General features: G+C 42.3%; 1 gene segment (V, D, J or C); it reads right to left on the reverse strand.

Annotated features, from left to right (window-relative positions):
* Positions 1–6374: 6374 nt before the first annotated feature.
* Positions 6375–10461, reverse strand: LOC103050223 (Ig alpha chain C region-like). The segment is given in 4 exon segments: positions 6375–6609; positions 6974–7099; positions 7790–8218; positions 9929–10461. Coding segments are annotated over 3 exon segments (495 nt in total).
* Positions 10462–14075: the final 3614 nt, after the last annotated feature.

A 14075-nucleotide genomic window follows, 5' to 3' on the forward strand; every position in this document is an offset into this window, starting at 1 on the left:
CTAGCCCTATGTATACATGTATGCTGTATGTGAAGCTCCCAATTTTCTGGGTGCACATAATGTGCTAAAGTATGGGTTATGTGACAACCCAGCTCTCTGGAAAAAGCTCTAATGCTGGGAAAGGTGGAAGGAAAGAGAAGAAGAGGACGACCAGCAGCAAGGTGGATGGACTCAGTTACTGTGATGATGAGTGCTCCATTGAGAGACTTGAAAGACCAGGTTAGGGACAGATCATCATGGAGATCTATCTATGTGGTTGCTAGGAGTCAAAAACTACTTGGCACATAATCAATCAATGGTTGGTTAGTTTGGGGTGCAGGGTGTTGTATGAATAACTTCTGGTCAAAAGTCCATTCTTCCCTCCAGAATCAAATTTACCAGAAAGAGGTTTTGTCAGTTTCCAGCAGAAGAAAATTGGCTGGTCCTTTTGCTATTCTTAGTCACTTCCCCTTGCCTGAAAAGCAATAGATTGTATGACCATATGTGCATGTCTTTCAAGTGCTAAAATACAAAAACTTCTAAGTGGATAGTTTATATTTTACATCAGTGTCAAAATGGAGCAAATAAAATGATTGTTCGCAACACGAAGGGGGAAGATCAGGTCACAAAAAGAAATGGGCATTGATATATATTAGTGTACAAGCCAGCGGAGGCCGATGTGAACATATTGTGACGCAGTGAATAGATGGAATCATGCTTTCTCCTGACAAAGCAGAGCATAGATTTAAATGCAAATACTGTTTGATTTATCTTAAGTTCTCCTTCCTCTCCTAGAAGGCTCCATTACAAGAGGAAAGGTGTGGTCATTGGTGACTTCTTTCCTTTTAGCCAACATAAACTTCCAAGCACATTGTAGACTTATATTCCAAGCCAACTCATGGATAGCAGAGGCTGAGGCTGAATGAACCTGTCTAACAGAGGGAAAACTAACCTCATCTTAGCAAGTGGCACTGCCTGGCAGGCCTCTTCTGGGTCAGGCCTGATCTGTGTTTAGATGGGAGACTTCCAGAGAACATCAGGGCTGTTGGTATACGGGGAGATCAAGAAACATCCCGGAAGAAGGCCGTACCAAACCATTTCTGTGCTATTGCCAGGAAAACAGCTTGGATTTGAGCCTGAAGTCACCAGCTCAGCTTGAAGCAGCCTGAGGAGGAGAAGTAGAGCTCTGTGGGACATACTGCTCTGTATCAATGAACACAAGCGTTTGATGTCTAAGCTGAGATTTCTCATGAAGGGAGACAAAACTTTGCAGAGAATGCATCGGAGCCACCACAGCATCTTAAAATATGGGTTCAATTTGATAATGGCTTGAGAAATATTCAGCAATATGCAAGGGGGAAAGCACAGCATTCTTTAAGAACAACAGAGGAAGAATGCTTTTTTTTTTTAAAGGCCAATCTCACATCCCCCCCTCCCCCCCGGCCCATGTTTATCGCTGCTAGTGTTGCGGTAGAATAGCTGCCTTGACTGTGCAGGTGCTAAATGGGTTTTTAAAATGTTTCTTTCATAAAATGGAGGCAACCCTGTTCTTAACAACAAAACAAGGCTCTCTGTGGCAGGAAGCAGTTCCTGCAGCTGCAGATCAGCCAGATAGAGAAGCTAGAAATGAGTCAAGGTGTGTGGGGGGAGCGGCATCCTTTCTGGCTGTTACAGTTATAAGCAGCAAAAATAAAATTAGCACAAACCCCCAACATTTGCTTTGCTTTGGGATGCAACCGTCACTGGGGGAAGCTGACAAAGATTAAACAAACCCCAGTTTGACTTGCCTGGCGTTCCCTGTGTGTTTTAAATATCTAATTAAATAAACAGTAGTGATTGATTGGATCCAAATACTCTTTGATGCAACAGATTATCTAGACCCATTTTAGCTGGGGTTCAGGTCCAGTTTTGGCACTGAACATTCCCTTGCTTGCCCTGTTGGATGTTCTTTGCCAGGGAAGGGACAGGATTTGTTTATTTATTTGTTTGTTTGTTTGTTTATTTATATATCAAATTTATATCACCGCCCAACTCCCCCACAAGGAGGGACTCTGGGCAGTTCACAACAAAACAATTTAAAATCAGTAAAAACATAAATAATACAAATATAAAATACAATGACTAAATACAATGAAATCCAAGAGATGGTGATATTATTTCAGCCTGTGACCAGATAATATCGGTCAAAGGTAAGACTAGGGGACCAGCCAACCAGGATGAGTAGAGTTCCCATTTTTAGGAGTTATACTTCAGCCACGTTTGCCATTTATTGTTGACTTGGTTTGAGAGAGAGAGAGAGAGGGTTTTGATTTTATTTTTTTCTTCCTTTTGTATGCCACCCAGAGTCACATTGTCTGAGTTGGGCAGCCATAAAAATGCTTTAAATAAACGAACATTACTGATTTTTTTCCCTGGACCTCAGCGGTTTTCAATACCACTGGCCTGGCATCTTTCTGGAGAGGTTGTCCAAACTAGGTTCAACCGGTTCTGCTTATACCTGGATGGCAAATGGTTACCTGAGAGCGGGACATATCACTGGTTGCTTTGGATACATCTGGCACCATCTTTATTACCTTTTTTATGCCGGGCAAAGACACTGTTAGTGTCCCAGGCTTTTTAATAATAAAGCTGCTGTAATACTTTTAACTTTATATAGCTGCTTTTTTCCTCTGTTACTGTGTTATTATGCTGCTTATTAAATACAGTAACTTAATTTAATTTATTATTTATTATTTAATTGTTTGAATGGCTGCATCTGTAAATGATTTTGAGCTGTTTTAAAATAGGATGTGTTATACATATATTTTAAATAAATATAAATAAACAACCCACCACTTCAGCGATGTTCTAAGAATATTAACTGGTAACCTTCTAAAGCATCTGGATGGGAAGTTATTTTTTAAAAAACGGATTGGGTTGCTAGAGATCTTAGAACTGAAAATGGCTCATCTAAAAGCTTGCCCTCCTTGCCCCCCATAGTAGCAGATCGTAAGCCTGAATATCATAGGAGAAAAATATTAAATGCAGGAGCAATGATCGCATTCATGGTATTGTCATTTTAATTAAACTTAAATGTGGTTTTGTCCTCCTCCCCAACCATTTCTTTGTCCTGGTCAGGCATGGCCTGGCTCACAAGAGTGGCCCCCAGCTTGAAGCAGGGTGTGCACACATGCTTTAAAGACAGATCTATTGCTGTACTTCATGCTGCAAAAAAATTAAATTTAAATTTAAAAAACTGTGCACTAGTACAGAATAGCATGAGGTGAGAAATGTCCAGTTGCATCCCAGTCATAAATAGTCTGGGAGGGACATGGTTCCAGGTTAGAAGATGTTTTTATCTTTTCTTTTTCCACTAGATCCCTAAAGTATCCCAGCTGCAGTCAAACGTGATGCATTGGCAACATAGCCATAGTCAAAATGGTGGCTAGAGGGACAGAACCGTTGCTACATTTCATGATTCATACACTGTGCTAGCCTGCAGATGTGAGTAAAACACTGAGTTCCCACATCATGCTAAGCCAAAGTGTGTGTGTGTGTGTGTGTGAATTTTATTTTATTAAATCTTTTTGCGAAAAGGGAAAAAAGAAAAACAGGAAAAGAAAGAAAAAAGAAAGCCTAGACTAAATAAACAGTGAATTTACAAGCATAATAGATTTAGGTGAAATTTTTCAATATTTCTTTAACTAGTTTAAATAACTGAGTATATTAAATTGTTTTAAAAACTACAGATCTTTGTTAAAATCATACACTGTATGTATGTATGTATGTATGTATGTATATATATGTAATCAACAGCAATAATCAGCACAGTATAAATCATAAAATGAGGTTAAGAATTATAGTAATTTCTGTCTACGCAGTTGAAGGTCTATCCTCATTTAACAGATTGCTGTAGGTCAGAATGTTAAGACTTTATGTTAAGAGAAACCCAAATTTTGGATGTGGTACAAGTCTATATATAGGAATATAACCCCAAAATGGTTTCCAAGTTGAGTTAAATTTACTTTTGAAAATCAAAGGTATTTTGGACCTTGAGACATACTCCCACAACTTAATTAGCAGGTTATTAAATTATAAATTAACTTAATTTCTTCTGCAGAAGGAACGGTATCTACTTTCCAATAGGAAGGGTAAAGTATCCTTGTAGCAATACAACGTACAAAGCTGGTTTGGTATACTTAGTGGGAAAGTAAGATTTAGTAATATTTAATTTAAAAAATAGCAGGTTGGAAAGAAAATTTAACTTTTTGAATTTGTTTCATTCTATCCAACCTGGTGGTTATATTGCCAACAATTTTTAGAGAAAGAACTGTCCCTTTTAGCAAATGATACTGGAGTGATACATCAGCAGTAAAACATCTTGTGCCAGTTTTTTCTAAGTATAATATTTGATGTGAATTTAATGTTTTTCTTCTATTGAAATTCCCCTTGCGGCATATAAAATATTGTATCTAAATTCTGCATCCATTTAATCGCAGAATCTTTAACTTGTTTGGTTCTGAGACATATTTCAACAAATAAGGTCCAGCAAATACTCTGAATTTGCATTAAAAGTTTTGAAATTCAGTCAATTCTTCAAGTGTTCCCGCCCATTTTTTGAGATTCTTTTAAAGCCATAGTGTTTATTGATTAAAACAGTTGAGTGGTTCTGGCCATTTCAAAGAGAGTCTCAAAACATTTTACCTTTCTCTTCTTAATAATCAAATCTTGCAGTTTATACAATTTGTTATCTCTCCACTGAGTTTCTCTGTGCTTTATTTAATAACGAGGTGAGAGGTGATAAGTTGGGGCAGACATTTTTTTCCTGTATTTGTCTCAAATTTTTAATACACTGCTTATTATTGCATGATCTCTTTATAAGCTGTTTATTTCTGTTTGTATCAGTCTAAAGATATTTGTACAAACCATCTGGGATTTTTGTTTCCTCAATAAAGGCAACTCAACCATAAAGTGATATGATCTGATCTGTAATCCAAGTTAGACAGCAAGCTAGTTTGGAGATGCTGGACCAACTTGTTCCTTCAAACCTGTAGTTAACTTAAATTTAATCCTTGGTCATTTATTAGTCCACAATATATATATATATATCTTGTCTCTGCCCATCATTTAATACATTGGCTTCAATTTTTATTGGGAACATTTGGACAGAAAATTAAACCTTGGTAGAATGTTCATTTTAATGACTATGATTTTTCCTAACTAATGTGGTTTCAACTTTCTCCATCTTAAATATATACCTACTGTTATGTTTTTGCAATTCTGTGAAAAATTATTTTTAAATAGGTCTTTATTATCAAAGTGCGTAGTTTTTAGCTCTATGAATCCAGCTATTATGGCCTGTTAACTGGTGTTGATAGATTCATTGTATAAACTTAGCCAATTATACTTTATTCAAAAAACCATTTTAAGCAAACCAAGACTTAATATGTTATATGAACACAGCCAAATTCTTCATCTGGATGATTATAGGTTATTGTCTGAAACTTGTTTTTAGCACTGGAACTGAGATCCTTATCCTTTCACATTAACCCCCCCCCCGATATTTTATTTAATCAAAAGGCTTTATTTCATTTTACCAACTAATATAAAAGGATAAGCAAATGTTTTGATTAGTCAAACTCCCCTTTAAGATTTCTCACAAAACACCTACTGTAACTAGGTACCTGCAGATGCAATCTGCTTTCTGTATAACACTGTAAAATGAGAGCTTAAAGTGTTGTTTCTCTCTCAGCTTTGTTCCCAAAGTATAGACAGACAGATTTTATTAGGCTGTTGTAAAAGATAACTTAAGTCTAACCCCCAACTTTGTGCCCCCTGGTTCTTCAGCCCTTCTGCTCCCATACTCCTCCAGCCCTCAGCCTTGCTGTCCGGGAGATTATGGGAAATGCATCTGAAGCCTAGCTTAGATAATAGGCTTGACATGACTTGAAGCCTTGAATGGCATCCATTCTCACTCCTACTATGCAACTATCACAATTATTTCCCTCTTTCCCTGGACCAGTTCTAATGAAGCCATCTGTGTTTTCATTTCCGTTGACTATGGTGATAGAAGCACAGTATGATGCTATTATCAGGGTTCATATTCCAGCAATATGAAAGCTGTCCATCCAACAGTGACATTGTTCCTTTCTACATTCACATTAATTTGATGGAGGACATCAGAAGTCTCTGAATACAATGAAGAACATGAAGTCCAACCAACATGTGGAGTACAAGCAACCCTGGATTTAACGAGAGCAGTGATGTGATTTGGAAGATATCTATATGGGATAATGTGTCACTTGAGGGAAGTGATTTCCTCTGAATAGATGCAGTTTCCCCTTGCTCACCCAATATTCGGAGACAGCAATGTGAAAATCCACCTGGATTAATAATTTCCCCACAAAGATAAGGAAACACGAACATCTTTATTATGAGACAGAAAATGAGTATTGAAATTTGCTCAAGGCATTGAACAATTTAATATAAAGTGACCGATGAATCCCTCTGGAAGGAAGAGGCTGAGAAGAAGGATGTGGAAACCTCAGAATGGAATAGATCTTCACTGGAAAGGCCTGCAGCTATAAGTAAATCTGTGCCTTGGCTGGTAGGGGAGTGACTACTGCTGTAGCGGGTAATGCAATTAGAGACCTACAGAGGAAGTAAATTCAGATGTAAGAATACAGTCAGCAATGACCATCAACACTTGGCTGCCTGTCACTTAAGTATATGTCCCGAATAAGACACCCCAGCATGGCTTTACCGTATATCCAATAACTATCAAGGCCTTTGGCTATACAAAGGTGGGACCTGCACCTCACATTAAACTACAATGTGGTTTAATTTCTCTTAGCATGTTGTGTGAACCCATCACTATAATTTGTTGGCTTAGTTTGTTGTGGGAGTCAAGTCACTTGTGGCTTATTCAATAAATCATAATTAAACTATTGCTTAATATGATGTTTAAACCCAAGCAGAAAGTTCTTCCTTGTTAGCCAAGACAGTTGTCCCTTACCTCTTTTTCTGTAGACTCTGTAGATGCTCAGAACGACACTGTAGGCCAAACTTTTGGCCACCAGTAGGAGGAATATAAAGTGCCCTGCAGAAAGGCTGAGCTGCACCTCAGAGATGCCTGAAGCTGCTGATGACGGAAGAAGGGAAGAGGTCACCGTTGTAACAGAAGCTAGCAGCCTGCTCCAGGGCATTTCAGGCTGATATTTTAATACCCCCCCTCCCCCATTCAGCTCGCAAAGCTTGCAACCCCAAGCTTTGAGTTGAGTTTGCAAATCATTCCGCTGAATGTTAATCCTTCCAATAAATAAGCCATAGGTCTTGGCCAGTTCTCTTAGACAGTTCATCTATTCTGTCATGCAAAAGTAGCATATTGTACATTTTAAAATGTGATTTGTTACTGGTACTTCTAGGGAAAATTGTTTGCAGGATTTTTGCCTCAGCCATATGCCAGAACCACTTGGCTGTTGGGGACTGTACAGGGACGTGTGTGTGTGTGTGTGTGTGTGTGTGTGTGTGTGGCAGTGGGGTGGTGGGTATAATTTGCCATTTTGCCATAAGTAAAGCTCAGGCCAGCTCTTGGCCAGCCTTCTTCCTTGTAAATCCCTGACTTTACACAGATGATCCAATAATAAACAGCTATTTAGCTGGGGGAAGCAGATGTGCTTGACCACTTGTAAATTGACCTCCAAGGCCCAGGAAGTTTTCTCTTCCAGAAAGGAAGAAAAGGCCATTTTCCAGCCACGTCTTCCAGACTGCAGAACTCAGCCAGTTGGTTCATTCCCACTGCTGCTTGCTCAGTTGCCCAGCATTTGCTTACCTGTCTTCTGGCCTGGCTTGCTTATCACCCAGTCATATTTTTCATCCAACCCTATTTGGCGGACATGGCAGGAGTAGTTGTGGCCGTCCTGCCACTCCTCTGCCAGCACACTCAGGCGACTGGCAGTGGCAAAGTTGCACTTCCCTTCTTCCTGGACTGGCTCAGTGGCAAAGGAGAATTGGTGGCGAATCTCTTGGCCGTCCCGCTTCCAGGTCACATTCAGTGGCCACTGGTAGGGGAAGCCCTGGGCCAGGCACACAAGGGTGATGCGCTTTTTCTGGCATAAGGGGCTCAGGAGAATGGCTTTTGGTGACGACTGTTTATTTTCACACTCTGGATCTGCAAGGGGAGAGGAAATCATGTCTTGACCCTTATAGCCTGAGCCAATCCCGACCTGTGATTAGAAGCAAGACTCAGAAATGAGGCAGCCTGCCAAGAAAGAAAGGTTCCTTCTCAGTCTTTTGAAAGACTTGGAGTGACACCAGATATTCCAGATTGCAGTTCCATAATCCCTGGAAATATACTGGCTGGGTTATATATATTGGAGGGCATGAAGTTGGAGAAGGCTGAACTCCGGTTTAATTACATCACTTGCTACCACTTGGATGGATGCTTCCACTAACCAGATCAGTTATTGCCAACGATACCCTTGAATCATATTAATGAACAGGATGGCTAAGTCAGAATAAAGTCTCTGATTTAATTCCAGTGTATTTTCAGAATTGTGAATGATAACATCCATTTCCTTTGGTTGGGTTTGCTTTTAAGACTGTTTACACTGAAGCACTCCTTAAGTGAACATTTTTCTTTAGTTTTTTTAAAATTTAAAGTAAGAGAAATAATTAGGTCAAACAAATGCGAACAACAATGAAATAAACTAGCTCCAAACTCAGTTGGGGGTGTTGTTATTTTAACTGTTGAACATCAAGGTGTGGTCTTGTGACTACTTTTTAAAAAACTGCTTGTATAATCTAGTTTTTCTTTATTTTACACCCCTTAAAATGCACTGAGAGCCAGTTTGGTGTAGTGGTTAAGGCACCAGGCTAGAAACCAGGAAACGGAGAGTTCTACTCCTGCCTTAGGGACAAAACCAGCCGGGGGGACCTTGGGCCAGTCACTCTCTCTAAGCCCTAGGAAGTAGACAATGGCAAACCACTTCTGAAAAACCTTGCCAAGAAAAATTCAGGGACTTGTCCAGGCAGTCATCAGGAGTCAAACACTGACTCCAAGACTCCCCCTGCCCCGCCAAAAAAGGGGGGCTCCGTTTCCTCGTTCAATTAATTCAGCCTTCCCTAACTTGCAACCTTCCATGTGCCTTGGACTGCAACTCCCATTTTCACCAGCCCTGGGGATTATGGTAATTGTAGTCTGAAGAGCAACTGACTGGGAAAGGTGGCATCAAATCTGTCTGAAGCAATAAGAGCTGCCTCTGAGTCTGAGTTTTCTTACAGCAGAACAGCTCAGAATGCTCCAGCGGCCCCAGTCCAGACCAGATCTCAGCCCCTTGACGCTCTTTCCAGCTCCCGTTAGTGACCAGTCTTTCCCAATAAAAGCTCTAGTTCTCAGAAAGCTGCGAAAACGGCTCCTGATCGGGAGGACCTGCTCGCTTGTATTCGGGAGCGCAGCCTCGGATCATGTTGCAGGGTGGTTCCTTCCTCCCCGGCTGGGGATTCAGTTTGCCCTTCGCCCAGGTGGACTGATCTGGGGCGTCGCTGACCCTCCCCTTGCCCCGCTGCACCGGCAAAAGCAAGCGAACAGCCCTTCTGCTGCTGAAAGCCGCCTGAGCAAGGGGGCTAACAAGCAATTCCCTCGCTTCTCCTCCGCTGCCCCCCCCCCCCCGGCACGCGCGCTTTGATGAATCCTCCTAGAATCTGGCGGGACCTTTGTGCCGGGAGCCAGCGGACACGTTTGGCGCTCCCTTCGCACGTCTAACAAAAGGCGAGCGCGGACTGTCCGCCAGAGGCGAGCAAATCCAATTTTGCCGCCCTCACCCCTCGCGGCAATGAAACACTTTCCCCCGGTGATCTGATCCTCTGCCACTCCCCGCCCTGGAACAAACCAGACTTGGTCCCTGGCATACAATCGGGGCACGGGGAGAGATGAGAGAGAGAAAGCGAAGCGGAGCGCTTTCGGACTTACCTTCGACCAGGATTAGTGTCCCAGTCGTGGCGAAGTAAGCTTGGTCTCACAGCGCTGCAGTCTTTCCGGGCGCCTTTACAAAATCTTCTCAGCTGCCTCCGAGCCTTTGGAGGCCTGCGTCGGCGCTCCCCTTCGCCCACGGGTCTTCCCACGCCGAGAGGGGTCGGGGTTAGAGACCGTTCCGTCCAAAAAGCGGCAAGAATCCGCACTCCGCTCGGCCAAAGGCATTGCAAACGCCCAGCCCGGCGAGAGGGCGGCCGGCCAACGGGGAGCCCTCGCTTCGCATTCGGCAGCCTGCTAGACGGCCCTGCGCCCCGACGCCCGTCCTGCTCCCTCCAACTTCTTCTCCCGGAGGCGGCCCCGGGATCCGAACCCTTCTCCGCTGCTCCTAGCCGCCCCGCCCAGAGCCTCGCCTAGCCACCACTATCAGACGCGCTTTATACCACCGTGCGCTGTACTGACACAGCCAGACGACGCGCGGCAAAAACTTCCTCCCGCTTTTTGCGCGCAGCCCCGACTGCATCCCGAGCGTTAATTCACGCTGCCTCCGCCGACGCCGTCTCTGGATATTAGGCGTTTCGGAGGCCAGCCGCTGGGCAGGGGGTGGGGGGGATGGGGTATCCTTCGATCCGGGGGCCAAGCCCGAAGCGGCTCAGCCGGTTGACATTTCTCCTATCCATCCTCCAGCTTGAAATCACCGATTTCCATTTTTAATTGCAATGCCACCCCACCCCCACCCCAACTCCCTTCCAGCTTCTGGGGTGGGACATCGGGATTGGCCCTGGCTAGCCTGCCCCAAGGATGCTGACCAAGAGACGTGTGCCTATTCTACTGTACCATGTCTGTTGTTTCTTCCATCAGCCTTTGCTGTAAAAAACCCCAGGCACCCGGTGAAAAAGTGGTGGCACTGGGCAGGGCATCGAGGCAAAAGGCCAGGGCCCCAAGGGGATGTGCTGCGAGTGGCAGAGGATGGGCTTTTCCTGTGGAGGAACCCAGGATCTGCCTCTGGTCTGAGAGGGCTATGCCATGCCTGCCGGGGCTGGCCTCCTAAGCACAGCATCCACCCCATGCCCACGGGCTCAGAAGCAGCAACATCAAGGTGCCTCAGCACAGATGATGAGATAATGCTGATGAAGCTGATAGTGGGTTAACCATCATAATCACTGTAAAATCGAATCATATTGAACAACAGAATCATAGGATACAAGGGATGGAAGGAAGCTTGGAGATCATTTAGTCCAATTGCTTGCCCAGTGCAGAAATCCATGACTACAGCATCCCCAACAAATGGCTATTCAAACTTTAGTGAAAGTAGGAGTGGTATATCGTATCCCAATGCCGTCAGTTCCCTGGCTGAGAACAGCTCTTAAGCATCTGGAAACTCTTCCTGCTATCCAACCAAATTTGACTTGTAATTAAAATCCCTTGTCTGTTGTCCTGTCTTCGGAAATAACTTTGAATAATTCTGCCCTGTCTTCAACATGACAGTCCTTCAGATGCTTGTAGACAGCTATCATGTCTCATCCCTGTCTTCTCTTCTCTAGACAAACATATGCAATCCCACCAACTGCTATTCATGTTTTTTTTCTTCCTATCTTTTTGATTGCTCTCCTCTGGACATGCTCCAGCTTGACAATGTCCTTTTGAAGACAGAGGCCCAGAATTGGAGGCAATATTCTAGGTGTGGTCTGACCAAGAAAGAATAGAAAGGAACAGTGACTTCTCTTGATCTTGACATTATAGTTGGGTTGATTCAGGGTTGTGTTTGCTGTTTCTTACAGCTGCATCATACTGTTAGCTCATGTTGATCCACCAAGACACCCAGATCTTTTCTGAATGTTCTGCTGCTTAATATGGACTCCCCCATCCTATATTCGTGCCTTTAGTTTTTCCTACCCAAATGAAAGGCTTTGTATTTGTTCCTGATGAAATTCATCTTGCTGGTTTCTGTCTATTGTTCTAGCTTGTTACTGAATATTCCCTCTAAGCCAGGGGCTCGTAAACTTTTTGCCATCACACCTCCCTTTAATGTAATTTTAATGTACACACCTCCCTTAAAAATCTAGAGTCATTTGTATAGCGAGATGGGCGGCATATACAAATTTGACAGACAGGCAGACAGACAGACAGACAGACAAACAAACAAACAAACAAATAAATAAATATCCAAACACCAAAATGAACACAAATGAACAATGTAAACAATACACTGAAACTTTGGGAAAGGGGGATTTATTGTAACAATGTACAACTAAAAGGTTCTTCACACCTCCCCTGGACTCTGTTTGCACCTCCCCAAGGGAGGTATACCTCACAGTTTGGGAAACCCTGCTCTAAGGGGTTTGCTATCCTCCTATCTTTTTGTCATCTGCCAATCTGATAATAATATGTTTTAACCCTTTATCCAAGTAATTTGTAAATCCATTGAACAATAAAGGGTCTAGAATAGAGTCCTAGGGTAGGAAACACCTTCCAGCCTCATATGGAGCTACTGATGATTGTTCAGCCATGTACAGGTAATGGTAGCCTAACCACATTTTGCCATCTTCTTAATTAGAATCTCATGGAAGGCTTCGTTGAATGGTTGACTGAAGTCACGACATACTGTGTCCATTGCATTCCCATGGTCAACTAAATGGCTACTGTCAAGAAAGTCTGGATTCAGGCCTTCTCCCCATTCCCCACTCCCCACTTTTGGAACAGCATTGATTCCTCTCCAGTTGTCTGGCACTATGTGTGACTCAAATTATTCTCAGATATCACAGACAAATGACCCACAATGATATCTACAAGCTCTGTCAAGACTCTTGTCCTAGAGTTTAACTTGTTCATGGTAGCCTGGTCCTCCCTCACTACCTCTTCACTTACCTTGGATTGCCACTTCCTGCTTGTATCAGTTGTTATCTTTAGGTCTATTTGAACACCATTCTCCTTTGCAGAGAAGTCTAAGCAAAATAGGAGCTGATGAGCTCTCTGTCACCTGTCACCACCCTACCATCTTCTCTAGGTAGCAAGCCCATTCCTTCCTTTTTCTTCTTCTTACTATTTACATAACAACAACAACAAATCCTTTTTGTTGCTTTTAGCTTTTCTTAAGTTCCTTTTGAGTGTTGGCCTTGCTTTCTGCAGGTATTAGCTATTTGCTGGTACTCTTCCTTAGTGATTGCACTCATCTTCCATTGTCCCTTTTAATTTTTAGCTCAGTCAAAAGTTCCCTATGCACCTACAATGGTTTCCTAAACTGCTCATCCATTTTTTCTATTCATTGGAATGGCATGCAATTGTACTCTCAGTACCTTATTTTCTGAGAAGTTTCAAAACCTCATGTACTCCCTTTGACTTAAAGATTTCTATCCATGGGATCTTGCTCAGAACTTCTTGTTGTACTGGTACTTGTTGAAGTTGACTCTTCTGAAGTCCAATTTCCCTTTCTGAAGATAAAAACTCTATTTTATTCTGACAGCTGAGCAAAGCTCCATTTCCTGTGGTAAAGCCATAAAAGATTTAAAACGTGTAAGATGCCAAAGCATCTCTCTCTTTTTAAAGTCAGGATTAGCAAACTTTTTTTTTTTTTTTGCTTGTATCAGAAGCAGTTATGAGTTTCAGCATATATAACCATTTAAAAGATTCTTTACTTCAGGTATAAAACTACCCACCTTGCATCAGTGAGTCAAAATAAACTCTCTTCCTGTTCAGACTGTTCTGCCTGTGGTTTTAAAGAATATTCTACTAAGTTTTAACATCATTAGATTGCAATTTTTTACACACCCATTCACCATAGCTTCTAAACACTAACATGAAAGATTTGTGTTGTTCCTTATTTTCTCTCTGAACACCTAAATGTAAAATTTTTAAAAAGTTGTGCTTTTTGATTACATCCCCCCCCATTAGACTTGTCTTATATCTTTATCAGCAACTTAATAGACAACACTGTTCTTCTTTACTGCATTTTTCATCAATACTAAAGAGCCTTGGCAAGCCAGTGTTCCCCTTACCTTGTCCCCAGTGACTGTTCTATGATTTAAATGGTGTTATGCCAGTCCTCTGTATAGTGCAAAAGTGGCTTATCACCACAGAATCACTGGATGTACATTTAATTGATCTCCCCCCACCAGGGTTGATGTATCATAGATAGATAACAGGAGAG

Source organism: Python bivittatus, unplaced genomic scaffold (assembly GCF_059951505.1).
Source record: "Python bivittatus isolate LINGU-HERP-01145 unplaced genomic scaffold, Pbiv_v1 ctg000480_np1212, whole genome shotgun sequence".
Taxonomy (NCBI): Eukaryota; Metazoa; Chordata; class Lepidosauria; order Squamata; family Pythonidae; genus Python; species Python bivittatus.